A 26,383-nucleotide genomic window follows, 5' to 3' on the forward strand; every position below is an offset into this window, starting at 1 on the left:
GTGCGTCCATAGTACCGAGGCAACCATCAGCTTCCAGAGCGTTGCACTGTAGGTAGCTATCCCACAGTTCCGGCAGTCTCTGCTGCCCATTTGAATTCTGGGTAGAAATCCCAATGCCTGATGGGGCTAAAACATTGTCGCGAGTGGTTCTGGGTACAATTCGTCAGGTCCCCCTTTCCTTCCTCCCTCTGTGAAAGCAACTGCAGACAATCGTTTTGCGCCTTTTTTCCTGCGTTACCTGTGCAGACATCATACCACAGCAAGCATGGAGCCCGCTCAGTTAACTGTCACCGTATGTCTCCTGGATGCTGGCAGATGCGGTACTGCATTGCTACACGGCAGCAGGTTATTTTGGCAGCAGACAGTGCAGTATGACTGGTAGCCGTCATCGACATAGTCCAGGGTGCTCTTTTAACCAACCTCGTTGCGGTCAGGGGCGCCTGGGAAAACATGGGATTGACTCAGCCAGGCCATTTCCCTTTTAAGTTTTGTCTCATGGCGATTCAGTCCTACTGGCAGTGTGCTGTCTTTTAATCAGCAGCCAGGAGAAGACGATGGCCAGCAGTCATGCTGCACCGTCTTTTGCCGAGCACCCAGGAGATAACTCTGGCTAGCGGTCGTACTGCACAGTCTGCTGCCAGCAAGATGTATAAAGATAGATGAAGTGGATTAAAACAAGAAATAGACCAGGTTTGTTTTGTATTCATTTTCTCCTACCTCCCTCCATGAAACGCATGGCCTGCTAAACCCAGTTTTGAGTTCTATCCTTGAGGGGGCCATTCTGTTTCTCGCAAAGCCACCCCCTTTGTTGATTTTAATTCCCTATAAGCCAACCCTGTAAGCCATGTTGTCAATTGCCCCTCCCTCCATCAGAGCAACGGCAAACAATCGTTTTGCACCCTTTTCCCTGGATTGCCCAAGCAGGAGCAGACGCCATAGCATAGCAAGCATAGAGCCCGTTCAACTCACCGCAGCAGTTATGACCATGGTAAACACCTCGCGCATTATCGTGCAGTGTATGCAGAACCAGCACCTGAAAATCCAGGCAAGGAGGCGACGGCAGTGCGGTGATGAGGACATGAACACACTTTTCTCTAAAACTGCGTTCCCCCGCAAGTTGGAGATCATGGTGTTAATGGGGCAAGCTCATGCCATGGAACGCCGATTCTGGGCCCGGGAAACAAGCACGGAGTGGTGGGACTGCATAGTGTTGCAGGTCTGGGATGATTCGCAGTGGCTGCAAAACTTTCGCATGCGTAAGGGCACTTTCATAGAACTTTGTGACTTGCTTTCCCCTGCCCTGAAGCGCAAGAATAGCAAGATGAGAGCAGCCCTCACAGTTCACAAGCGAGTTGCAGCCCTGTGGAAGCTTGCAACGCCAGACAGCTACCGGTCAGTCAATAATCAATTTTGGAGTGGGCAAATCTACTGTGGGGGTTGCTGTGAAGCAAGTAGCCAATGCAATCATTGAGCTGCTGCTACTATCAAAGGTAGTGACTCTGGGAAATGTGCCGGTCATACTAGATGGCTTTGCTGCAAAGGGATTCCCTAACTGTGGTGGGGCTATATACGGAATGCATATCCCTATCTTGGGACCGGACCACCAGAGCAGCCAGTACATTAACTGCCAGGGGTACTTTTCAATGGTGCTGCAAGCACTGGTGGATCACAAGGGACGTTTCACCAACATCAACGTGGGATGGCCGGGAAAGGTTCATAACGCTCGCATCTTCAAGAACTCTGGTCTGTTTAAGCGGCTGCAGGAAGGGATTTACTTCCCAGACCAGAAAATAACTGTTGGGGATGTTGAAATGCCTATAGTTCTCCGTGGTGACCCAGCCCACCCCTTAATGCCATGGCTCATGGAGCCGTACGCAGGTACCCTAGACAGTAGTAAGGAGCTGTTCAACTATAGGCTGAGCAACTGCAGAATGGTGGTAGAGTGTGCATTTGGACATTTAAAGGGTTGCTGGATCAGTTTGCTGGCTCACTCAGACCTCAGCGAAACCAATATTCCCATTGTTATTGCTGCTTGCTGTGCGCTCCACAATCTCTGTGAGAGTAAGGGGGAGACATTTATGGCAGGGTGGGAGGTTGATGGAAATTGCCTGGCGGCTGAATACGCACAGCCAGACATGAGGGCGGTTAGAAGAGCACAGCAGGAAGCGCTGTGCATCAGAGAAGCTTTGAAAACCAGTTTCATGACTGGCCAAGGTACTGTGTGACACTTCTGTTTGTTTCTCCTTGATGAAAACCCGCCCCCTTGGTTGCCTCTAAATTCCCTGTAAGCCACCTGCCCTCCCCCCTTCGATCACCGCTTGCTTGCAAAGGAAATAAAGTCACTATCGTTTAAAAAAATGTATTCTTTATTAATTATAATAGGGAGATAACTCACAAGGTAGCCCAGGTGGGTTGTGGGAGGAGGGAAGGAAAAGGCCACTTTAAAACTTGTTGAATGTCAGCCTTCTGTTGCTTGGGCTGTCCACTGGGGTGGAGTGGTTGGGTGCCTGGAGCCTCCCACCCCGTGTTCTTGGGCATCTGGGTGAGGAGGCTATGGAACTTGGGGAGGACGGAGGGCAGTTAAGCAGGGGCTGCAGTGGCAGTTTGTGATCCTGCTGCCGTTCATGAACCTCCACGAGACGCCAGAGCATGTCTGTTTGATCCTGCAGTAGCCCCAGCGTTGCCTCATGCCTCCTCTGATCTTCCTGCCACCACCTCTCCTCACGTTCATCGGCCACTGTCCTGTACTCTGCTATTGTGTGACTCCATACAGCTCTGTCAGTGCCAGACGACTGCATGAGCTCAGAGAACATGTCATCGCGTGTGCGTTTTTTGAGAGAGCCTTTGGGACGGAGGAGGGAGGCTTGAAATATTTGCAGCTGCTGGAGGAAAAAAGGGAGTGAAATATTTAAAAAGATACATTTTACAGAACAATGGCTATACTCTTTCACGGTGAACAACACTATTCACATTACATAGCACATGTGATTTTGGTACAAGGTTGCATTTTGCATCTTATATTGAGTGCCTGCGGCTTTGGTGTTAGAGATCACACACGCAGGGCCGGGCAACAGAATTCGGCTTGCAGGCGGCCATGGTAAGCTATGGTCTTTTGGCTTCTGCAACCTTCATAACAGCAGTCCCCTTCTTTCCCATACCAAGCAAAGCCCATTGAGTTGGCCATTTAGTGCTGCAGTTTTCCTGTTAACGTGCAGCAGCAAAAACCAAACTGACCCCCTCCTGCCCCCCCATCCAGTTCTCTGGGATGATTGCTTTTCCCCTCCCCCCACCACCTGGCTGGCATCAGGGAAGATCCCCGCTAGCCAAACGCGAACAGCTCAGCGCCAAAGCGCCCGCCCACCCTCCTCCCCCATGGTAAAGTGTCCTACCATCGAGGACAGAATAAGGTTGCTCTCCCCAAAAACCTTCTGCAAAGGGTTTTAGAGTACCTCCGGGAGAGCTTCATGGAGATGTTCCTGGAGGATTTCTGCCCATCCCCAGATACGTTAACAGACTTTTCCAGTAGCAGTACTAGCCACGAATGCATCCCAAGTCCTCAGGGCTACTTAATCATGTTTAAAAAACGCTTGCTTTTATATGTATTATATTTAAAAAGGTACACTCACCAGAGGTCCCTTCTCTGGCTTCATTGGGTTGGGAAGGTATTTCAGTCAGGGTGATAAAAAGATCCTGGCTGTCAGGGAGAATGGTGTACTGTGTGCTCTCCCCAACCTCGTCGTCCTCCTCCTCATCTTACCCATCTGCAAAATCCTCAGCCATGGCGGAGAGTCATTGGAGTCCACGGACAGGGGTGGGGTAGTGGTGGCGGCCGCCCCCAAGAATTGCATGCAGGTCAGCGCAGAAGCGGCATGTCTGCGGCTCTGTCCTGGAGCTTCCGTTTGATTCTTTGGTTTTCTGGTACACTTGTCTGAGCTCCTTAAGTTTCAGGCGGCACTGTGTTGCGTCTCTGATGTAGCCTTTGTCCCTCATGGCCTCTGAGATTTTTTTTGAAATGTTTTGGCATTTTGTCTTTTGGAACGTAGTTCTGATAGCACGGATTCCTCTCCCCATACAGTGATCAGATCCAGTACCTCCCACTCGGTCCATACTGGAGCTCTTTTTCGATTCTCGGACTGCATGGTCACCTGTGCTGATGAGCTCGTCTGGCCAAAGAGGAAATGAGATTCAAAAGTTCCCGGGGCTTTTCCTGTACACCTGGCTAGTGCATCCGAGTTCAGAGCGCTCTCCAGAGCGATCACAATGGTGCACTGTGGGATAGCTCCCGGAGGCCAGTACCTTCGAATTGCATCCACACTAACCCTAATTCAAAATGGCGATGTCGATTTCAGCACTAATCCCTTCGTTGAGGAGTACAGAAATTGGTTTTAATAGCCCTTTATGTTGAAAAAAATGGCTTTGTTGTGTGGACGGGTGCAGGGTTAATTCGGATTTAACGCTGCTAAGTCCGACATAAACTCGTAGTGTAGACCAGGCCTTAAACATGGGAGACCAGAATTGCATACAGTATTCCAGATGAAATCTCCCCAGTGCATTGTATAATGATGCTAACGCTTCCCTGTCTACGAAAATACCTTGTCTGATGCATCGTAGGACTGCATTAACCTTTTTCACTGCCACATCACATTGGCCGCTCATAGTCATCCTGTAATCAAGCAGTACCCCCAGATCTTTCTCCTCCTCTGTCACTTCCAATGGATACGTCCCTAGCTTATAGCAAACATTATTTTTGTTCACTGAGTGCATGACTTTGAACTATTAAATTTCATCCCATTTCTATTAGTCCAGTTTCAAGGTCATCCAGATCTTCTTGTATGATATTCTGGTCCTCCTCCATATTGGCAATACCTCCCAATTTTGTGTAATCCACAAATTTTGTTCGCACGCTCCCACTTTTTGTTTCAGGTTTATTAGTAAAAACGTTAAACAAGGTAGGTCTCAAGACTGATCCCTGAGGAACTCCAATAGTAACCTCCCTCCAGCCTGACAGTTCACCTTTCATTATGACCCGTTGTAGTCTCCCTTTTAACCAGTTCCTTATCCACCTTTCAATTCTCATATTAATCCCATCTTCTCCAGTTTAACTAATAATGTCTCAGGTGGAAGTGTATCAAGTATCTTACTGGAACCAAGTAGATTAGATCTAATGCATTTCCTTTTGAGACGTTAACCGAGTTTTTAGATAAAGAAGGAGATCAGGTTGATTTGGACGCTCTACCTTTTGTAAAACCATGTTGTATTTTATCCCAATTACTGTTTACCTCTATGTCCTTAGCTGCTTTCTCTTTCAAAATTTGTTCCAAGGCCTTGCATCGGTGGATAAAAATCAATTATTTTTTTATTTAAATAAAATGCTTTTTCAGGAAAAACTTATCAAAAAAATCCAATCTAAAGATATCTTAATTAAAACTACATTATAGCTCAAAGATATCTCATCATGGAATAGGGATTATAAATTCTAATTCTATAGGATGAGACCATATATTCATGTAATGTTTAAGAAAAGTTTTATAAATGAGTTCCAATAGTTCATGGATTAGGGACCCAATCTTATGGGGTTCCAGGGGCTTCTGTACAGATTATTTAGGTTAATCTTTCTATGTACCCAGTGGGGCTCAGTGTAGAAGATGCCATCAGAGATGCTCAGTTTTGCAGTTCTCAAACTGGATTTGTGATCTCCAGAGAAAACATGCTTGTTAACAGCAAAAATGTTTTAAATAAATAATATATAGAAGTGAGAAATAACAGACCTCTGCAAATTTGTGTACCCAGTGACAATCCCTTACCTCTCTCTAAAAGTGCAAAGGTTCAAAAAGTTCAATGAATAGAAGATTGAGGGTAGAATAGATCCGTACAAGGAGAAGAAGTCTGGGGATAAATGTGAGAAGGGGCAGACAGGCAGTAGAAACAAAAGTGAAACTGTTTGAGCAGTATATTCCAGAAATCTAGAGGTCTGAGCGTAGCCTTCGTTGATTTGAGATCTACCATACCATTCTCTCACAAGAAGGGAAAACCTATAATGGCAGCAGGCCGTAAAAGAGACCCAGTTTGGGAATAAGAACCATTCAAGAAGTATATATTTGCTGATGATCATTTAAAGAAAGTCACACCAGTGAACTGGTAGAAGTCACTTAAGAACTTGGATTTAGAGACTGAAGTGATAATCTCACTTTTAACAGTAGCAGCTGCTTCTGCCGGTGTAGAAAGAATATTTTCTTCCTTCGGACTAATTCATTCCAATTTGAGAAATTGGGACCTGAAAAAGCAGGAAAGATTGTTTTTCTTTTCCAGATTATGAGCAAATAGGAAAATGAAGGTGAAGACGACTGAGTTAGCTGCAAAAGCCAATATTTTAAGTTTCTCATGTTGACCTGGCTGACATAGTAGATTTAATTTTTGTTTTTCATTAACAATTTTAGTTTTTTTAACAAAAACAAACCTGATTTTAAAAAAAACTTGAATGTTAAAATAAATTCATATGTTTGTTTTGTTAAAATATGATATGTTTGCTGTTGAAGAAAAAAATCCAGAATACATAATGTTGTTGTTTTAGTTAAATAAAACAATTTAAATGTCTGTCTGGTGGTGGTCTCCTAATACAGCATGGCAAGAAAATCCTCCAAATAATTAATTATTAACCTGTTGAATTGGAGATAGTTCACCTCCCAATGAAATAACCAAACAATCATTCATTTCAGATTAGTTTTACAGCTATATCAGAAAAAGTTTTCAAAATAAATCACTCTAAAAATGTATCGTGTGTACCTTCTAAAAATGAAACCTATGTCTATCTCTGAGTTGTGAAGAATATGTATTAAGGTTATAACCAACAAGAATGCACTTTTATATAGAAATCCATGATTAAATCAAGTCTTCCTGACTAGTTACTTAAATCAAATCCACCCAGCGTTGCATACAGTTCAAGTCAAACTAACAGCCCTGTAGTTTTCCAGATCTCTTTTTTTACCCTTTCTTATAAATAGGAACTGTATTAGCAATTTTCCAGTCATAGGATATAACCCCCAGGTTTACAGATGCATTAAAAATCCTTGCTATTGGGCTTGCAATTTCATGTGCCAGTTCCTTTAATGTTCTTGGATGGAGATTATCTGGGTCCCCAGATTTAGTCCCATTAAACTATTTGAGTTTGACTTCCCCCTCGGATGTGGTCATCCATATACTCATTCCTATTAGCCACCCTGCCATTGCCCCTAAGCTATTCATTAGTCATATTAAAAACTGAGGCAAAGTATTCATTTAGGTGTCAGGACATGTCTAGATTACCTTTAATCTCCACCCCATCCTCTATGCTTAGCAGTCCCACTACTTTCCTTTTTTCATCCTACTTACAGGGTTATAGACCTTTTTACTATTGGTTTTAATTTCCTTTGCAAGGTCCAACTCTGCTTGGCTTTTGACCGTTCTCATTTTGTACCTACACTTCCTGACCTCCAAGAGGTAGTTTTCCTTGCTCATCCATCCCATCTTCCATTCCTTGTAGGCTTTCTCTTAATTACCTGTTTGAGATGCTTGGTCTGCAACTCCTACAAAATTTTTCCCCTTGCTTGGGATGCAGGCTTCAGATAGTTTCTTCAGCTTTGACTTAAGGTAATTCCAAGCCTCCTCCACGTTCAGATCTTTGAGTTCTTCAGTCCAGTCCACTTCCCTAACTAATTCCTTCAATTTTATTTAAAGTTTGCCCTTTTGAAATCAAGGGCTCTAGTTGCAGATCTGTTTTTGTTTACCCTTCCATTTAGTTTATACTGGGTTAGCTCATGATCACTTGAACCAAGGTTGTCCCCTACAACCCACTCTTCTATGAGGTCCTCACCATTTACCAATACCAAATCTAAAATGGCATCACCTCTTGTTCATTTAGCAACTGTTTGGTGAATAGATCTGTCAGCTATCATATGCAGGAAAATCTGGGCCCTACTATAATTAGTAGCAATTGTCCTCCAGTCTATATCTGGGAAGTTAACATCTCCCATAGTCACGCAATTCCTAGTAGTATTTATTTCACCAAAAACATTAAAGAGATCTGTCTATATTCAAATTGGATCCTGGAGTTCTGTAGCATACCCCTAGTACTATCCCAGGGAAACCTCTAGTAGCTTTCTTCCCCAAAGTGATTTTGGCCAAAACCGATTCTGTCTTAGTCATTCCATCACTTTTGATTTCTTTACAGTCTACCTCATCATTAGCATACAGTGCTATTCTACCACCTTTACCTTTATTTCGGTCTTTCCTGAACAACATGTACCCTTAAATACCTGTACTCCAGTCATGACTACTATTCCACCATGTTTCTGTTATCCCTATAATATCTGGTTTCACTTCCTGCCCCTGTCGTTCTAGTTCTTCCATTTTGTTACCCAGGTTCCTTGCAATGGTGTACAAACGTCTTAGTTAGTTCTACTTGGCGTCACCCAGATTCCTCAGCCAAATGCATAATCATTCTACTTTTACTATCCTCTACCTAACTGCTAGCTTCATTGGTATCAGCACTGTCTTTCCTCTTAATGTCCATTCTCCAGCCTCTGCTGTTCCTTTCTCCATTCCTGTATCCTTCCTTCCTTCCTTGATTTTCCTCCTGTGTTCAAATCAGGCATGAAGATTACATGAGCATCTCCCAACTGTCTCCTCCGAGTTCCTATTTTAAACTCTTAATCAGTTGTACCAGCACCCATCCCAGAAGTTTATTTTCTTCCCTGCTCAGGTGGAGTCCATCCCAGGAGAACAGTCCTCTGTCCACGACTGCCTTCCAGTGGTCAAACATCCCAAAGTTGTGCTTTATAACACCACTGCCTGAACCAACTGTTGATCATCATCTTGTCTCCCCTTCATTCTCCCACTCTAGGGGCAGGTAGAATCCCACTAAAGATCATTTAAGCCTCCATTTCCTTAAGCATCTTTCCTAGCCTCACATAACGTCCCTGATTACATTCCAGTGAGAATCTTGCTGTATCATTTGTTCCCACATGAAGGACAATCAGTGGATTCTTTCCTGCTCCCGTTAGGATCAGCCTCAGGTCCACATCCCAAGTCTTAGCTTCTGGCAGACATCACACCCTTCTGTTTTCCGCATCAGCTCTGGTGACAGGCCTGTCTGTTCTTAGTAGGAAGTCACCAATCACATAGATCTGCCTTTTCCTGGTGATAGGAAAAACAGGAGGAAGGCCAGAGAATCACACTGACTGCAAGTTCTCTTGTCTTTTATTCTCCCTTGCAATCTTCTGCAAGTCATCATGTATTCCTCCAGGGGCTCTGAAATCTGGGTGTCTTTATTGACTCTTCCCCTCTTCTTTATAGGACAAGCTGCTCTTGGATAATAGATTTTAGCTGTCCCAGTTACTGAATTTTCTATAATTTGATATGCCATCCACACCTGTTCAATGTAAAATTTAACTTTAGTGCTCACAGTTTCATCAGAACTTTAATTTGTGTGAGGTTGCATTTGTATTTTTCAAAGTATTTTGGAACTTGTACATGAGGAATAGAAATAATTTTGGGGTTTTTCATAATACTTACCACTAAAGTTCTGTGGCTAAGAAGTTTTGCACATGTGTTGTTCCTTAGATTCTTCCTGCTGTGGTAAGTTAACTTGCACTCTGGAACCTTCTTTCAAACTTGGAAAAATGTTGTGCTTTTTTTGAAGTAGTTGTAACTCCCAATGAGTTTTAGGAGACTTGAAATAGAAATAAAATATTCTGAACAGTAGAGGATGTGACATTGTTTTGGACAACCCTAGTCAGGGACAGAGATTGAGGCCTAGCCTCAAAGAGGCTTACTTGGTATTGGAATTGAAAAGTAAAAATAACTACTCCTTTTCTCAAAACATAGTTAATGGTAGTTATACAGCAAGCTGACATGCATTACTTTTATTTGCACTGTCTTGAAGATGACACTCAGGTTTACCTTGTTTTATATTAATGTAATGTTGCTTTCCGATTTGTAGTATACAATAAAGCACGCATCTAGCAAGCTACAGTTATGCTGCAACAACAAAATACTTAAGTGTTCTAATAGTATCTTTTTTTTCTCCCTCCATCAGCCTTTTATTGCGGTTCACAGATGATACATTTGACCCAGAACTTGCAGCAACAATTGGTAAGTGGGTGCTAACACTACTTCATAAAAATTCAAACTAACTTAGGTAGAAGACCATGACTTGCTGTGCTTGCATAACTGGTAATGAGGTTCAGCCTCATCTGCCCTTCAGTAAAGGGGGAGGGGATGATCTTACTCAGTCATTAGCCCGGTCTACACTAGAAATGAAGTCAGTTTAACTACGTTGCTTGAGGGTGTAAAAAATCCACACCCCCAAGTGGCGTAGTTTAGCTGACCTAGCCCCCACTGTAGACAATGCTAGGTTGACGGAAGACCTACCTACTGTCTGTTGGGGAGGTGGATTACCTACGCCAATGGGAGAATGCTTCCTGTCTGCATAGGTACTGTCTACATTGAAGCACTACTGTGGCGCAGATGTGCCGCTGAAGCCTTTTAGGCGTAGACATACGCATAGTGCATGGAGTTAAACACTACAGAAGTTGAGTGCTGTAATACTTTGCACAAAATTAGTTCAGAATTGAGACAATGTTGTCCTGTGTACTCTGTATTCTTGAAGATGGAAGCTATAGACATGGACTGTCACTGAAGAAGACCTGCATCTGTAGGCACTATAACCACATGCATGGTGTTAGTGAATTTATTAGATCCGTGTGCAAAAGATTGTTGCTAACCTCTGTGAGAAATCTGTAAAATCTCTCAAAAGTAATAGGAGATTGGAACTTAGTTTAATAGTCATAAAAGTACTGCACAGGATTCCTGTTAGAGTAGGTTGCATAGATGGCCACCTAGGGAACTGAATATTTTGGAGAAAGATTCAAGCACTCTAGATCCAAGGCAGGTAGTTTCTCCTGCTCCAGAGAAGCTCTAAGTTTTACTGGGCACTGAACTCCTCTCTCCCACTCCTCCCCCTTCAAGGAACAGATGTCTGAATAGTAGGAAGTGGCTCCTTTCTTACCTACCCCAAAACAACTATTAGCTCCTAGGCAAATGGCCCAAGAGGAGAGGGGAGTGCCCAGAGCTGCTAAAAAACTGTGTTCTGGGAGGGTGTGGATGATGTGGGCAGCAGTAAGGGCCAAGCATTAATTGAATTGTATTTAGGAGGAAGAGACAGACCCCAGAATGGGAGGGATGCTGGTGTGGATATTGAAGTTTGCAAAAGGCAGTAAAATGCCTACAACCCGTCCTGCTATTATGTGATATATCTCATGACCCATAATCCAAGCTAAACAAATAACTGATGAACTGGGAGTACATTAAGGTAACTTTCCAGCACAAAGAACAGGAGTACTTGTGGCACCTTAGAGACTAACGAATTTATTTGAGCATAAGCTTTTGTGAGCTACAGCCCACTTCATCGGATACACAGAATGGAACATATAGTAAGAAGATATTTTCATACAGAGAACATGAAAAGGTGGAAGCACCCATACCAACTGTAAGAGGCTGTTTAATTAAGAGAAGGTATTATCAGCATCCGATGAAGTGGGCTGTAGCCCATGAAAGCTTATGCTCAAATAAATTCGTTAGTGTCTAAGGTGCCACAAGTACTCTTGTTCTTTCTGCTGATACAGACTAACACGGCTGCTACTCTGTTTCCTGTACAAGGTATTAGAATTCTAACATTAGACTTACTGCAATGGAGGTTCTAACTAAAGACCTTGAAGACAGCAAGTAATTTTCCTTAAACTCTTGATCAGTCAAGGTGGCTACTGAGAGAGAAACACTAATGTAAAGCCAAAAATAACTGTTTAGTTGTCTAATGTATTTGACTAGCTAAATTAAATATTGGCGAGGTGGATAGGAAACTATTTAACTGAATTATTGTTTAGGGATAGCCATGTTTTAATTCCAACTCCTATTGCAGAAATACTAACACTTCGTTTCTTTTGGATGTCCCAACTACTAATTTGGGCAATTGAGACTTGTTGACAAGGCATTGCTTGATACCCTCCCTTGAATCTACCTTCTGTTAATGGCTTGTGGAGTGAGAAAAAGCCATACCTTTCTTTTCAGTGATAACCCCTGGCACTAGCTGCCATCTCTAGCATAAACTGTATTGTTAGATTAAGGTTGCAAGCCAATTACATATAGATTGTAGCAAAAATATATACATAAGGAGGCAGAATTAAGGTTCTGTGGACAACCTTACTTGTCACTTCCTAACTTCTGAATGCCTTTCAATCTTAAGTCTGTTAAAGTGGAATATTAATGTTAGATTAGCATACAGAGACCCTGATAAGAGCAGGGGCCCTCATGCTAGATGCCACTCAAATATGGGAACACACAGATTACTCTTTTGAGCTAGGAACAGCTGTTGAGTTTCTTTTTACTCAGGGCTACCGGCCGGATCGACAGGCAGCAATCGATCCAGCAGGGGTCAATTTATTGTGTCTAGTATAGATGCGATAAATCGACTGCCAATCGCTCTGGTGGCTACTCCGGTACTCCACCTCAACGAGAGTGCAAGGGGAATTGACGGGAGAGCGTCTCCCGTCGACACACCACAGTGAAGACACGGCGGTAAGTAGATCTAAGTACGTTGACTTCAGCTATATTATTCACGTAGCTGAAATTGCGTAACTTAGATCAATTCCTCTCCTCCCACCTCCCGCCCTGTAGTATAGACCAGCCCAAAGGAAACTTAATTTTTTAAAAAGTTTTCCTACCATCTGACTTGACATATCTGACCAGCAGTACAGTATTATGGACAATCATCAGTGTGATGACAAAAATGTCAGTACTTTGTCAGCTCACTTGCTTTCATGTGGGTAGTGAGTATAAATATATTTCCACATCAATTAAAGAACTGCTTGAGCTCATCCTAGCAAGAAAAAAGGAGGTATTTGAGCTCCTGCTGCTTTTTCCCTAAACAATGCAGGCCCTGAAGGAAGCCATTAATGGAACATGCATTGAGGATAAAACTCATGATGCAGGTCAACTTGTCTGAGTTTTGAAAATGTCTCTTCTCAAGGGGCCAAATCCATATGAAGCTGATAGTTGTCAACTATTTCATAAACTCCCAAATATTAAAACTTTTCAGTAAAGGAATCAAAAATTGATTCTGTATCAACCTAAAGTTAACAAAGTTTAACTTGAAGCGTATTGTTTAACTTCATTAACCATATCATTAGTTGATGTAGATTACTAGTTACAGTTTTACTACTACATTCTGTTGCTAGCCCCGTGGACACTGTAACTCCACAGTTGTATAAGGAGCCACAGTATCCACCCTTTACTCTGGAACAAAGCTTGACTTTAATAACACTGATGTTCTAAACTGTTTTGCAAGAGAACCTTCCCAACAGGTGCCTAGCATAAATCAAAGAAATACTATGTAAAACAGACTCAAAAAAATTTGTGAGAGCTTTCACCGTTCATCTCAATGAAGTGTTGACTCTAAAATCTAATAAAATCTAAATAGTTAATATGGAGATCTATATCGCCATTTCACTGCTGATTTCCTAAGCAGACACAGCTATCAAATGTGTGTTTTAGCTGCTTCACATACATTCTTGGGCACCCAAACATCCAGCTCTTTCTTTTACAAGACTTAATAATGAAGTCTTCAGTATTAAATTCTGCAAAAAGTCTGTTAAACTAAAGCATTTCAGTCCTCAGGAGACTAAACTGTCATCAGAGTAGCAGTCGTGTTAGTCTGTATCCGCAAAAAGAAAAGGAGTACTTGTGGCACCTTAGAGACTAACGAATTTATTTGAGCATAAGCTTTTGTGAGCTACAGCTCACTTCATCGGATGCATGCAGTGGAAAATACAGTGGGGAGATTTTATATACACAGAGAACATGAAACAATAGGTGTTACCATATACACTCTAACGAGAGTGATCGGGTAAGGTGAACTATTACCAGCAGGAGAGGAAAAAAACAACACCTTTTGTAGTGATAATCAAGGTGGGCCATTTCCAGCAGTTGACAAGAACGTCTGAGGAACATTGTGTGTGTGGGGGGGGGGGGGCGGGCATAAGCATGGGGAAATACTTTTACTTTGTGTAATGGCACATCCACTCCCAGTCTTTATTCAATCCTAATGTAATGGTGTCTGGTTTGCAAATTAATTCCAATTCAGCAGTCTCTCATTGGAGTCTGTCTTTGAAGTTTTTTTGTTGAAGAATTGCCACTTTTAGGGCTGTAATCGAGTGACCAGAGAGATTGAAGTGTTCTCCGACTAATTTTTGAATGTTATAATTCCTGATGTCTGATTTGTGTCCATTTATTCTTTTACGTAGAGACTGTCTGTCTGGTTTGGCCAATGTACATGGCAGAGGGGCATTGCTGGCACATGATGGCATATATCACATTGGTAGATGTGCAGGTGAACGAGCTTCTGATAGCGTGGCTGATGTGATTAGGCCCTATGATGGTGTCCCCTGAATAGATATGTGGACACAGTTGGCAATGGGCTTTGTTGCAAGGATAGGTTCCTGGGTTAGTGGTTCTGGTGTGTGGTTGCTGGTGAGTATTTGCTTCAGGTTGGGGGGCTGTCTGTAGGCAAGGACTGGCCTGTCTCCCAAGATCTGTGAGAGTGATGGGTCGTTCTTCAGGATAGGTTGTAGATCCTTGATGCGTTGGAGAGGTTTTAGTTGGGGGCTGAAGGTGATGGCTAGTGGTGTTCTGTTATTTTCTTTGTTGGGCCTGTCCTGTAGTAGGTAACTTCTGGGTACTCTTCTGGTTCTGTCCATCTGTTTCTTCACTTCAGCAGGTGGGTATTGTAGTTGTAAGGATGCTTGATAGAGATCTTGTAGGTGTTTTGCCTCTGTCTGAGGGGTTGGAGCAAATGTGGTTATATTGCAGAGCTTGGCTGTAGACAATGAATCGTGTGGTGTGGTGTGGATGAAAGCTGGAGGCATGTAGGTAAGTATAGCGGTCAGTAGGTTTCCGGTATAGGGTGGTGGTTATGTGACCATCGCTTATTAGCACTGGAGTATAAGGAAGTGGATCTCTTGTGTGGACTGGTCCAGGCTGAGGTTGATGGTGGGATGGAAATTGTTGAAATCGTGGTGGAATTCCTCAAGGGCTTCTTTTCCGTGGGTCCAAATGATGAAGATGTCAATGTAGCGCAAGTAGAGTAGGGGCATTAGGGGATGAGAGTTGAGGAAGCGTTCTAAGTCAGCCATAAAAATGTTGGCATACTGTGGGCTATGTGGGTACCCATAGGAGGGCCGTTGATTTGAAGGTATACATTGTCCCCAAATGTGAAATAGTTATGGATGAGGACAAAGCCACAAAGTTCAGCCACCAGGTTTGCCGTGACATTATTGGAGATACTGTTCCTGACGGGTTGTAGTCCATTTTTGCATGGAATGTTGGTGTAGAGGGCTTCTACATCCATAGTCGATAGGATGGTGTTTTCAGGAAGAGCACTGATGGATTGTAGTTTCCTCAGGAAGTCGGTGGTGTCTCGAAGATAGCTAGGAGTGCTGGTAGTGTAGGGCCTGAGGAGGGAGTCTACATAGCCAGACAATCCTGCTGTCAGGGTGCCTGAGATGATGGGGCATCCAGGATTTCCAGGTTTATGGATCTTGGGTAGCAGATAGAATACCCCACGTCAGGGTTCTAGGGGTGTGTCTGTGCGGATTTGTTGTGCTTTTTCAGGGAGTTTCTTGAGCAGATGGTGTAGTTTATTTTGGTAACCCTCAGTGGGATCAGAGGGTAATGGCTTGTAGAAAGTGGTGTTGGAGAGCTCCCTAGCAGCCTCTTGTTCATATTCCGACCTATTCATGATAACGACAGCACCTCCTTTGTCAGTCTTTTTGATTATGATGTCAGAGTTGTTTCTGAGGCTGTGGATGGCATTGTGTTGTGGGGCAAGTGATGCCGCTTTTCCACAATTTCAGCTCGTGCATGTCGGCAGAAGCACTCTGTGTAGAAGTCCAGTCTGTTTCGACCTTCAGGAGGAGTCCGCCCAGAATCCTTCTTTTTGTAGTGTTGATAGGAAGGTCTCTGTGAGTTAGTTTGCTGTTCAGAGGTGTGTTGGAAATATTCATTGAGTTGGAGATGTCGAAAATAGGATTCTAGGTCAACACAGAACTGTATCATGTTTGTGGGGGTGGAGGGGCAGAAAGTGGGGCCCCGAGATAGGACCGATTCTTCTGCTGGGCAAAGAGTATAGCTGGATAGATTAACGGTAGTGCTGGGTGGGTTAAGGGAACGACTGTTCTGGCCCCTTGTGGCATGTAGTAGTTTAGTGTCCTTTTTCTTTTGTAGAGAAGCAAAGTGTGTGTTGTAAATGGCTTGTCTAGTTTTTGTAAAGTCCAGCCATGAGGAAGTTTGTGTGGAGGGTTGGTTTTTTTATGACGGTATCCAGTTTTGAGTGCTCATGCTTAATCTTTCCCTGTTTGCTGTATAGGATGTTGATCAGGTGGTTCCACAGTTTCTTTGAGTGTTTGGCACAATCTCTCCTGCTCACCTTACCTGATCACTCTCGTTATTAGTGTGTATGGTAACACCCATTGTTTCATGTTCTCTGTGTATATAAAATCTCCCCACTGTATTTTCCACTGCATGCATCTGATGAAGTGAGCTGTAGCTCATGAAAGTTTATGCTCAAATTTGTTAGCCTCTAAGGTGCCACAAGTACTCCTTTTCTTTAAACTGTTATGTGTCACAGACAGAAAACAGGATGGCCTGAGGTGTCACCAGTGCCTGAAGCCCTTGTAATAGTGGGGAATTGACTTGGTGAGAGATTAATACCTTCCATTAAATCTTGCTGACTGGCATTAATCATATTTTTAACCTCTTTGTTGATGGTCCTGGGTTAACCATTCCATTGTAGTTGTGACTCTGCCCATGAGGAATTCCAGATCTTGTCTTTATGCCCACATTTTCTGTTCTTATTAAAAGCCTGCAAGTGCCCCCAGAGAAGGAATGATTTAGTCTAGTAACAGGTCTTTGGGAGCCAATAGGACCAAATTTCATGTTTGAAATTTTGCTATCACTTAATATGCACAATTGGACTGACTTCTGGTTCTAACGTGCGTCTTTGTAGACTGTTCACTTTCTGAAGTTGGTGCACGTACCATGTAACAATGCAAAACCTAGTATCAATGAAAGATTTGAGAAATATGGAGCAATCAGTTCAGAAAATAAGGAACTTAAAGAAAGTGGCAACATTAATGTCAAGCATAGTAGCGCTAACTTACATTGTAGACTACATAGCAACAAATATAGCCTTACAAAGGACAGGAATACATTAGAAATGCTTATATGTAATTAATTGGCATAAGCTGAAATCTTAAATTATCAAACTCCTAACTCAAAAGGTGACTTCTCAACCGAGCATTGCTACAATGCTGACTTTTGGCACTTAATTTATTTGCTGGGTGTAATAGCTCTCAAAAAAAGGTGGCTTGAACTATGCATGGCCAGTGTTCTGAAATGCTCTAAAGGGGAGGGGGAAAAGCAAATTCTAGTATATGCATACATAGACACAGACTAAAGCTTCAGTGTGCTTAGTTTAAAAAAATCCTGAAACCACTTTTCCAGTAATGGATACAAGACTCTCTTAATGGATGGAGGAGGGAGAACTGAGGTTCCAAAGGGTTGACTTACGTGGCTAACGTTATTGTAAAAGTATCTCCTTTTATGCTCTTGTTCCATTGTTTTGGGATGGGGTGGGGGCTGTGCTGAGCTAACAGAAATGTAGGAGCTGAGCTATTTTATTGTGCTGTTAGAACTGTGTTCCTTTTTTGGAATGGGGGTTTAAAAATGTTAAGACCTTCCTCCTGGGAATGAACTCCACTTGTGAAATACATACAAAGTGCAGTGCCCTGTCCACTTTGGAGAGGGATTACATTGTGAAATAGTTAGCTTTCTTTTCTCTTAGCCTCTGCTAAGGCATAACTGCTATTGTCTGCATATTTGTATGCATACCAATGATCATGCTTAACTCAGAGAAGGCCTCTGAAATTCTAGGCTGAACTGTGGCATGAGGTCTTCAGTGGCTATTGCCTTTTGGGGGTCCTAGCTTGTGACACTGTCAGCTTGGTTGGTCAGAGAATAGCTCTGCGGATCTGCAGGGCTCTACTGATCCAGAAAACATCCAAATACCGAATTTATATTCACAGATATCCACATCCATGGACCATTTTTGTGGATTGTGGATGGATGCAGATCCATATTTTATATCTAAAGCTCTGCAAATCTGCAGATGTCCATGGATCACTTTTTGCAGATCACATGCGGATACCAATTTTGTATCCTCGCAGGGCTCTATGGACCAGTACTCCAGCATGGTGTTGTATAGTGTTATGAAGCTGAGGCATGCCATTGTCATGTACTAGCTCAGGGTTCTCAAACTGGGGTTCAGGGCCCCTTGGGGTTGTGAGGTTATTACATGGTGGGTCAGGAGCTGTTAGCCTCCACCCCCAAGTCCTGCTTTGCCTCCAGCATTATAATGGTGTTAAATATACTAAAAGGTGTTTTTAAATTGTAAGGGGGGGGGTCCGACTCATAGGCTTGATATGTGAAAGGGTTCACCAGTACAAAAATTTGAGAACCACTGTACTAGCTTGTGAGTAGCACTGCCTTCTACTGGATTAAGTGTCAGACTGCTTTGTTTCATCACTTACGATGATTACTGTCAACTTTCCGTCAGCTCAAATGGCTGAAGGCTGGGAGTAGAAAGTCCAGAGTTACTAATGTGCTGCATATGTAATTACTGTGGATGAAATCATGGCTCCATTAAAGTAAATGGGAGTCTTTCCACTGACTTCACTGGGCCAGGATTTCACCCTATGTAGCCATGTATTTGTACATAGTCTTCTGGTGGCACTGTGAAATGAAAGCCCGAACAGATTCATTAACTATCCAAAGATACTCTTTTATAAGAAGAAAAGGAATACTTGTGGCACCTTAGAGACTAACAAATTTATTTTAGCATAAGCTTTCGAAAGCTTATGCTCAAATAAATTTTAGTCTCTAAGGTGCCACAAGTACTCCTTTTCTTTTTGCGGATACAGACTAACACGGCTGCTACTCTGAAACCTATCTTTTATAAGAGTAGATTTACCTGGCCAAAGTCCAACCAGAGGGCACGTTACATTCTAAATAACTTAATAATCCCCAATATTTCCAGCTGGATAAACCTTTTGCTCACTTCCTCATCCTACCATCCCCCCGCACCTGCTGTGTAGCATGGTGTCTCACATGCACTCTAAGACAATTTACTTCAGTAGTGGATGAAGTAATATTTGCATTCATTTCAAAGTTCTTGAGATCTTTCTGGATGAAAGGAACTAGATACAGTATAAATACAAATATCTTTTATGTGTTCTGAATCTATGCTGGTGGATTGCGCGTTTGCTGTGTTTGTACCAGTAGACTTTTTTAAATTGTTGACCCTTTTTGCATCAGTCTGTCTGTGGAATCTAGCTATGTTACAAATGTGCTTTTCAGCAATTTCACTTTTTTTGTATTAGGCTTCTTATAATCAAATTAATGAAGACTAAAGTAGCAACAGCTCAAATATTAATGTGTGTCAGTGATACATTTACAGAGATCATAGCTATGTTTAGCGTTATGATAACGGGTTTCTTTTGTACAAGTTAAGGTGATAGTCTTGTTGCATCAAGAGCCCTTCAGTTTGTTAGAAACATAGGTCAATTTAGTATTTATTTCTTCTGCTATACTGTAACTATGCTCTCCTTCCCTTTATCACCTAAAAGGGTTAAAGTATACAATTTGGTGTAATGCTAAGCAGTATGCTTTATTTAAAAATACTTTTTCTTATGCAATTTATTTAAGCAGGGGTGGCCAACCTGTGGCTCCAGAGCCACATGCGGCTCTTCAGAAGTTCATATGCGGCTCCTTGTATAGGCACCGACTCCAGGGCTGGAGCTACAGGCGCCAACTTTCCAGTGTGCTGGGGGGTGCTCACGGCTCAATCCCTGGCTCTGCCACAGGCCCTGCCCTGACTCCACCCCTTCCCGCCCCCTCCCCTGAGGCCATGCCCTCACTCCTTCCACCTCCCTACCCCAGAGCCTCTGGCACACCACAAAACAGCGGATGGGGAGGGATGGGGAGGCGCTGATTGGCAGGATGCTGGTGGAAGGGAGACGCTGGGAGCAAGTGTGGGGAGCTACTGGGGGGGCTGCTGACACATTACTGTGGCTCTTTGGCAATGTACACTGGTAAATTCTGGCTCCTTCTCAGGCTCAGGTTGGCCACCACTGTATTAAAGGAAAACAGTATAATAATAAAAAAAAAATGAGGAGTCCTTGTGGTACCTTAGACTAACAAATTTATTTTAGCCCACAAAAGCTTATGTCCAAATAAATGTGTTAGTCTCTAAGGTGCCACAAGGACTCCTTGTTTTTGCTGTCACAGACTAACACGGCTACCACTCTGAAACCTGTATAATAATAATAATAAATATAACACTAAGTTTACATTTTTAAATACCTCCATCAAATTCAAAATTAAGATTTTTGTTAATCTTGATTGGCTTGTATTGCTCAGAAGGAGCATTTTGGATTCAGTTTAGAGTAACTGAGTGCCAATCTTTAAAAAAGGGAAGAAGGAGGATCCTGGGAACTACAGGCCAGTCAGCCTCACCTCAGTCCCTGGAAAAATCATGGAGCAGGTCCTCAAGGAATCAATCCTGAAGCTCTTACATGAGAGGAAAGTGATCAGGAACAGCCAGCATGGATTCACCAAGGGAAGGTCATGCCTGACTAATCTAATCACCTTTTATGATGAGATTACTGGTTCTGTGGATGAAGGGAAAGCAGTGGATGTATTGTTTCTTGACTTTAGCAAAGCTTTTGATACGGTCTCCCACAGTATTCTTGTCAGCAAGTTAAGGAAGTATGGGCTGGATGAATGCACTATAAGGTGGGTAGAAAGCTGGCTAGATTGTAGGGCTCAACGGGTAGTGATCAATGGCTCCATGTCTAGTTGGCAGCCGGTGTCAAGTGGAGTGCCCCAGGGGTCGGTCCTGGGGCCGGTTTTGTTCAATATCTTCATAAATGATCTGGAGGATGGTGTAGATTGCACTCTCAGCAAATTTGCGGATGATACTAAACTGGGAGGAGTGGTAGATACGCTGGAGGGGAGGGATAGGATACAGAAGGACCTAGACAAATTGGAGGATTGGGCCAAAAGAAATCTGGTGAGGTTCAATAAGGATAAGTGCAGGGTCCTGCACTTTGGACGGAAGAATCCAATGCACTGCTACAGACTAGGGGCCGAATGGCTAGGCAGCAGTTCTGCAGAAAAGGACCTAGGGGTGACAGTGGATGAGAAGCTGGATATGAGTCAGCAGTGTGCCCTTGTTGCCAAGAAGGCCAATGGCATTTTGGGATGTATAAGTAGGGGCATAGCGAGCAGATCAAGGGACGTGATCGTTCCCCTCTATTCGACATTGGTGAGGCCTCATCTGAAGTACTGTGTCCAGTTTTGGGCCCCACACTACAAGAAGGATGTGGATAAATTGGAGAGAGTCCAGCGAAGGGCAACAAAAATGATTAGGGGTCTAGAACACATGACTTATGAGGAGAGGCTGAGGGAGCTGGGATTGTTTAGTCTGCAGAAGAGAAGAATGAGGGGGGATTTGATAGCTACTTTCAACTACCTGAAAGGGGGTTCCAAAGAGGATGGCTCTAGACTGTTCTCAGTGGTAGCAGATGACAGAACGAGGAGTAATGGTCTCAAGCTGCAGTGGGGGAGGTTTAGATTGGATATTAGGAAAAACTTTTTCACTATGAGGGTGGCGAAACACTGGAATGCGTTACCTAGGGAGGTGGTAGAATCTCCTTCCTTAGAGGTTTTTAAGGTCAGGCTTGACAAAGCCCTGGCTGGGATGATTTAACTGGGAATTGGTCCTGCTTCGAGCAGGGGGTTGGACTAGATGACCTTCTGGGGTCCCTTCCAACCCTGATATTCTATGATTCTATGATAATGGGGATAAATAATGTCAAAGATGTGTGTGTGCATCTCCAGTTGAAGTTGCATAACTATATTCAAAAACAAACTCTTGGGCCTGTTTGTGGAATGTGAGCAAGGTGCCATTACGTCAGAGTTCACTTAAACTTTTTGTAGCGGTATAGACAAGCTACACTCACTTCCTGAAACTTATAATTGGACTGAGAATGAAAGAAATTTCAGCTAAAGTGGCTTATTTTTTTTGTTTTTTGTTTAGATGGTCATGATCATGTAAAAACAGGGTAGTAAAAAAACATAATTGTAGCTTAAAGTATATTAGGCTCTCCAAATATCTGTTTAAAAACCTATACGACTTAGCTGTTTGTTAAGGCTGTCATGGCTCCTCTTAGCAGAGGTGCTCTTTGATGCAGCTTGGCATAGTATGCTATTAGTTTTAAGAGCCAACTCTTTTTATGTTGAATGCTGAAAATTGACAAGGCAACAGGTTATTTAGGCTTAATCTAAATCAAATTGTAAGCATGGCAAGTTCCTGTTTTACCTACTTACAGCACATTTGCCACTGACTTGTAGTTGGAGATATAGTGATTAGAATTTCTGGCTCTGCAGCCTGTTCATTCAACAGTAATTATGTGCTAAACCAATCTTAATAAAACATGTGGTACTGTTATAAATTGTCAATTATGGATTAAGAATCTTCATTTAAAAAACACTTAAACTAGACCTTTGTGTACTTTTTTTTGTTATAAAAGTAGTTTTAATGCCAGAGTAAAACAAAAAACAAACAAACAAAGCCTCTGTAATGTTCAGTGCATTCTAAAATCATGATCGAGATAAATGTTATAGCCATAATCTAGGTGCTTCACGCTGCAGTGTGCCTAGAAAATTAATGAATCCAAGCTATGGAGCACTAAAGCAAGGAGAGAGTTCCAAAGTAGAGGACCCATAAGAAAATTGAGTTAGACTCCAGCTGTAGTGACTCCATCGATTGTAACAGCAGCATCCCCACATGAAAGCAGTGTGCCAGGTAACCAGGCTCTCATTTGTGACTTGATATACTGAAAATACCTTGAACTCCATTCAAACTTATTAACAGTGTATGTGACTTAGGAAGCATATTACATTAGCATTTCCAATGTGAAGCACTGCTTCATAAAATACATTCCACACTAAAGTTTCTAAAAGGTATGGTTGTAATCCCATGTAGAACAGTCTAATCTAGTCTGTAGGTGACAGATCATGGGTAATTGAGCCCAGGTCTTCATCAACTAGGAACTGATCCACTCTCCTAGCCAGGGGTGGAGAGGAAGTCTTGACCAAGCCAATGCCTAGGCATTCAGGAGCAACCCAGAACCTAATAGTACTCAAACTTTCGTTGAAGGTGACATACATACTCTTCCCTCACAACCTGGTAATATTATTTCCATTTTATCTGGACTGAGCTTTGGGCAGCTTGCCCTCATGCAAACAGTAAGCCATTAGTTCCACTGCAATAGCTGGGTCAAATGTGTGGAAGACTGTTGAGTGTCATCAGCAATGAGTATGCCACAAACCATCTTTCCTGTTTAATCCTCCCAGTGGCTTTCTAAGCAAGAAGTAATAGAATAGACCCAGGTGATATTCTTGAGCTTCCCTGGGACAGAGAAGCAATTGACCAGTACTGTCTGCCAGGACTTTTCTAAGAGGCATTATAGCATCTTCATCTGAATGGTCTTTAACTGTTAGATTGGTGTCCTAGATCTTAAGACCAGAAGGGGGACCATTATGACCTCCTAGTCTGATCTCCTGCATAACATGTGCTATAGAATTGCATCAAGGCCATAGCTTCTGGTATAGCACACTGGGTAACGGTGGAATGAAAGGGTAGAAATCAGAATCTAGACTGGAGCAAGCTATATGGAGGAGGGAATTTGGAGTTCATTTAAACAATTAACTTTAACAGCATACTTGAGAATACTACACTTCATGAAGGAAATATTAGTACCTGCTTCACTTCCGTGATATGCCTATTGGCCTATGGCCCAAGGTTACCTGAAGACTCTTCTAAGCTCTAACTTCAAAGCCTGGTGTAGGACCATAGAGGGAAAGTAGGAGAGGTAAGGGATTTGGGGTGCAAATAGTAACTGATTAATCCGTTCCTCCTGCTACTGTCAAAGCACAACTTCAGTTCTGACTTACTTGGATCTTTCACTGTCTTTCATCTGACAAAATTAATCATAGCACATGTTTGAAGGAAAATTTAAAACCTTTTATTCTTCCAGGTGTTGACTTCAAGGTGAAAACAATTTCAGTTGATGGGAATAAAGCTAAACTGGCAATATGGGTAAGTTCTGAACATAGTAAAACACCAGAGCTTTACATAGTTTATCGCTTTGTACTAGTGGTGATGGTTTTTATGGAAATATGCAGTTGAAGGGATTTGCCATGTTAATAGGCTTTGTTAGTAGTGGGGTGGGTTTTTTTGTTTTTTTTTGTACTGGGTCATTCATGAAAATGTTACTGATGGGATTTTTCCATTTTCAGGATAGGTAACATAGCTATCGTATCAGCTCTGGTATCTGAAAGTAGAGGATGGGACTCTTCTGTAGAATTCTTTTATGGGAAGAGACTTTACTGTTATCAAACAAAATTTAGACTCCAACAAGTATACTGGAGAATATGGAGTTACATTAGAAGGAAAAGTCCTTAATTTGACTACAGATAAATATTACCTGTGCCTCTTATAACATTCTACTTGAGTTTAATGATATATCAGACTATACAGTTTAAGCCTGATAACTAAGCATGTTAAATTACGTATAAAGCTTCTCACGCTGAATATTCACATTTCTAAAGAAAACCTCTTCTGAACTAAGATTTTACATTTTCTGTACGTAATACTAATACTGCATAAATTACAGAGCTTGAGAATTGCCACAATTGTGCATGTTTAATTTACATTAGTAACTTTAATGTAACTTTAAAGTGACAAGAAAATGGAAACACCCAGGTGAACCAAAAGGTGTTTGCCTGCTAAGGTTTGAGTTCAGGATTGCCTCTATTAGCATAGCAGCTAAAATGGACCAAGAAGCTCTGTATCCTGCATAACTCAGTTTTAAGTACAGTACTTGTGATGACTTTGACTGTTGATGGGAAATCTCAAACCTTGAACTATGGAAAGTAAGGGAGGGAAAAGTTTTTCCCAATAACTCTTGATGATATATTTGCTTTTTAATCTGTAAGCAAGGCTCATGTTCTATAGTCACAGAATCCACCTCTGGTATGGAACAACCCACTGGAATTCCAGGGCCGTGTCAGTTGCTCTGTATTGGCTGGCTGCTTGAAACTCTCTCACTGCTGAGAAGAGTGGAGCAATTCTGCTGATGCCTGGTCTGCCTGAGGAAAGAAGCAGAGTGCAGGAGGGAGAAAAATACAGATCAGGGATACTTCCCTTGCTTTGATATCAAGAGTGCTTCATACCTCAAGTACCAAATTGTAGGCTCTGAGGTAGGCAATGACAGTCAGATCTCCAAACGCATCCTCAATCAAGCAAAGCAGAGAGGATATGATGACTGAGAAAATGGACACAGCCATATAAGAAGGAACAGGAGCCAATGGAACATTTCTTTTCTGCTGCTCTGTTCTACTGCAGAGCTCTTTCCTGAGAGGAAGAAAATGAGCCAGATAGGACACCTGCATACTCTTTCCTGAAGAGACAGGGTGAATCATTCTGTCCTCTTTTCGTGGAGAGAACCCTACTCAAAGGGAAAGATAACTTCTCTTTCCTCTTATGCCCTGTATCTCAAAAACTCTGGCTCTAGTTTGAGAGGGAGAGTATGGGGGTGGGGGTAGACTTCTCTTCACCAAAGTGTTCTGCACTCCACTCACATAGAGCCTGAATATTCAGGATCTGTGGTGGTGGAGTGAATTTTGAACCTGAATGAAAAACGTTGCTGATATCTTAGTTATTGGAATGACTGCTCTTTTGGAGTTAGATTGGGTGTCATTTACTTTTTATTTGTTTGTAAGCAATATGCTTCTAAACTGAGACAGAGTTTGAGTGAATGAGCTTCTCTGTCTCTGATGCATATATATTCTCATGATCTGTGGTGCTTATAGTTCACTGTAGTTTCAAGGATCTACAACAAAGCATATGTAATCAGCATTTTAATACATGGTTTCTGCAGACCCATTCATCCTTTAAGTTCATAAAGTCCTAAGATATAAATCTGATTTCACAAGCTACTTCAGTTTAAGAAGAAACATGGTCAGTTTTTTGGTACTTCTGCTGCAGCTGGGTTTGCTGTAATTCATGTTAAACTTGTTTTCTGTGGTTTGAAGCTAATTATCAAATACTGGGCAGTGAAAAGCCATATATCTTGTCTTATCACAAGACCTAAAATGTTCATTTAGAAACAAG

General features: G+C 42.4%; 1 protein-coding gene across 1 annotated transcript in view; it reads left to right on the plus strand.

The window, feature by feature from the left end:
- RAB18 (RAB18, member RAS oncogene family) overlaps positions 1-26,383 on the plus strand; it is a 34,938-nt gene that overhangs the window by 3,432 nt on the left and 5,123 nt on the right. Inside the window, exons 2-3 of the mRNA XM_073334339.2 lie at positions 10,073-10,128; positions 24,246-24,307. Of these exons, the coding sequence (XP_073190440.1) occupies positions 10,073-10,128; positions 24,246-24,307 (118 nt within the window). The remainder of the gene's footprint in view (positions 1-10,072; positions 10,129-24,245; positions 24,308-26,383) is intronic.

The sequence above is a fragment of the Lepidochelys kempii genome, chromosome 2 (genome assembly GCF_965140285.1).
Source record: "Lepidochelys kempii isolate rLepKem1 chromosome 2, rLepKem1.hap1, whole genome shotgun sequence".
Taxonomy (NCBI): Eukaryota; Metazoa; Chordata; order Testudines; family Cheloniidae; genus Lepidochelys; species Lepidochelys kempii.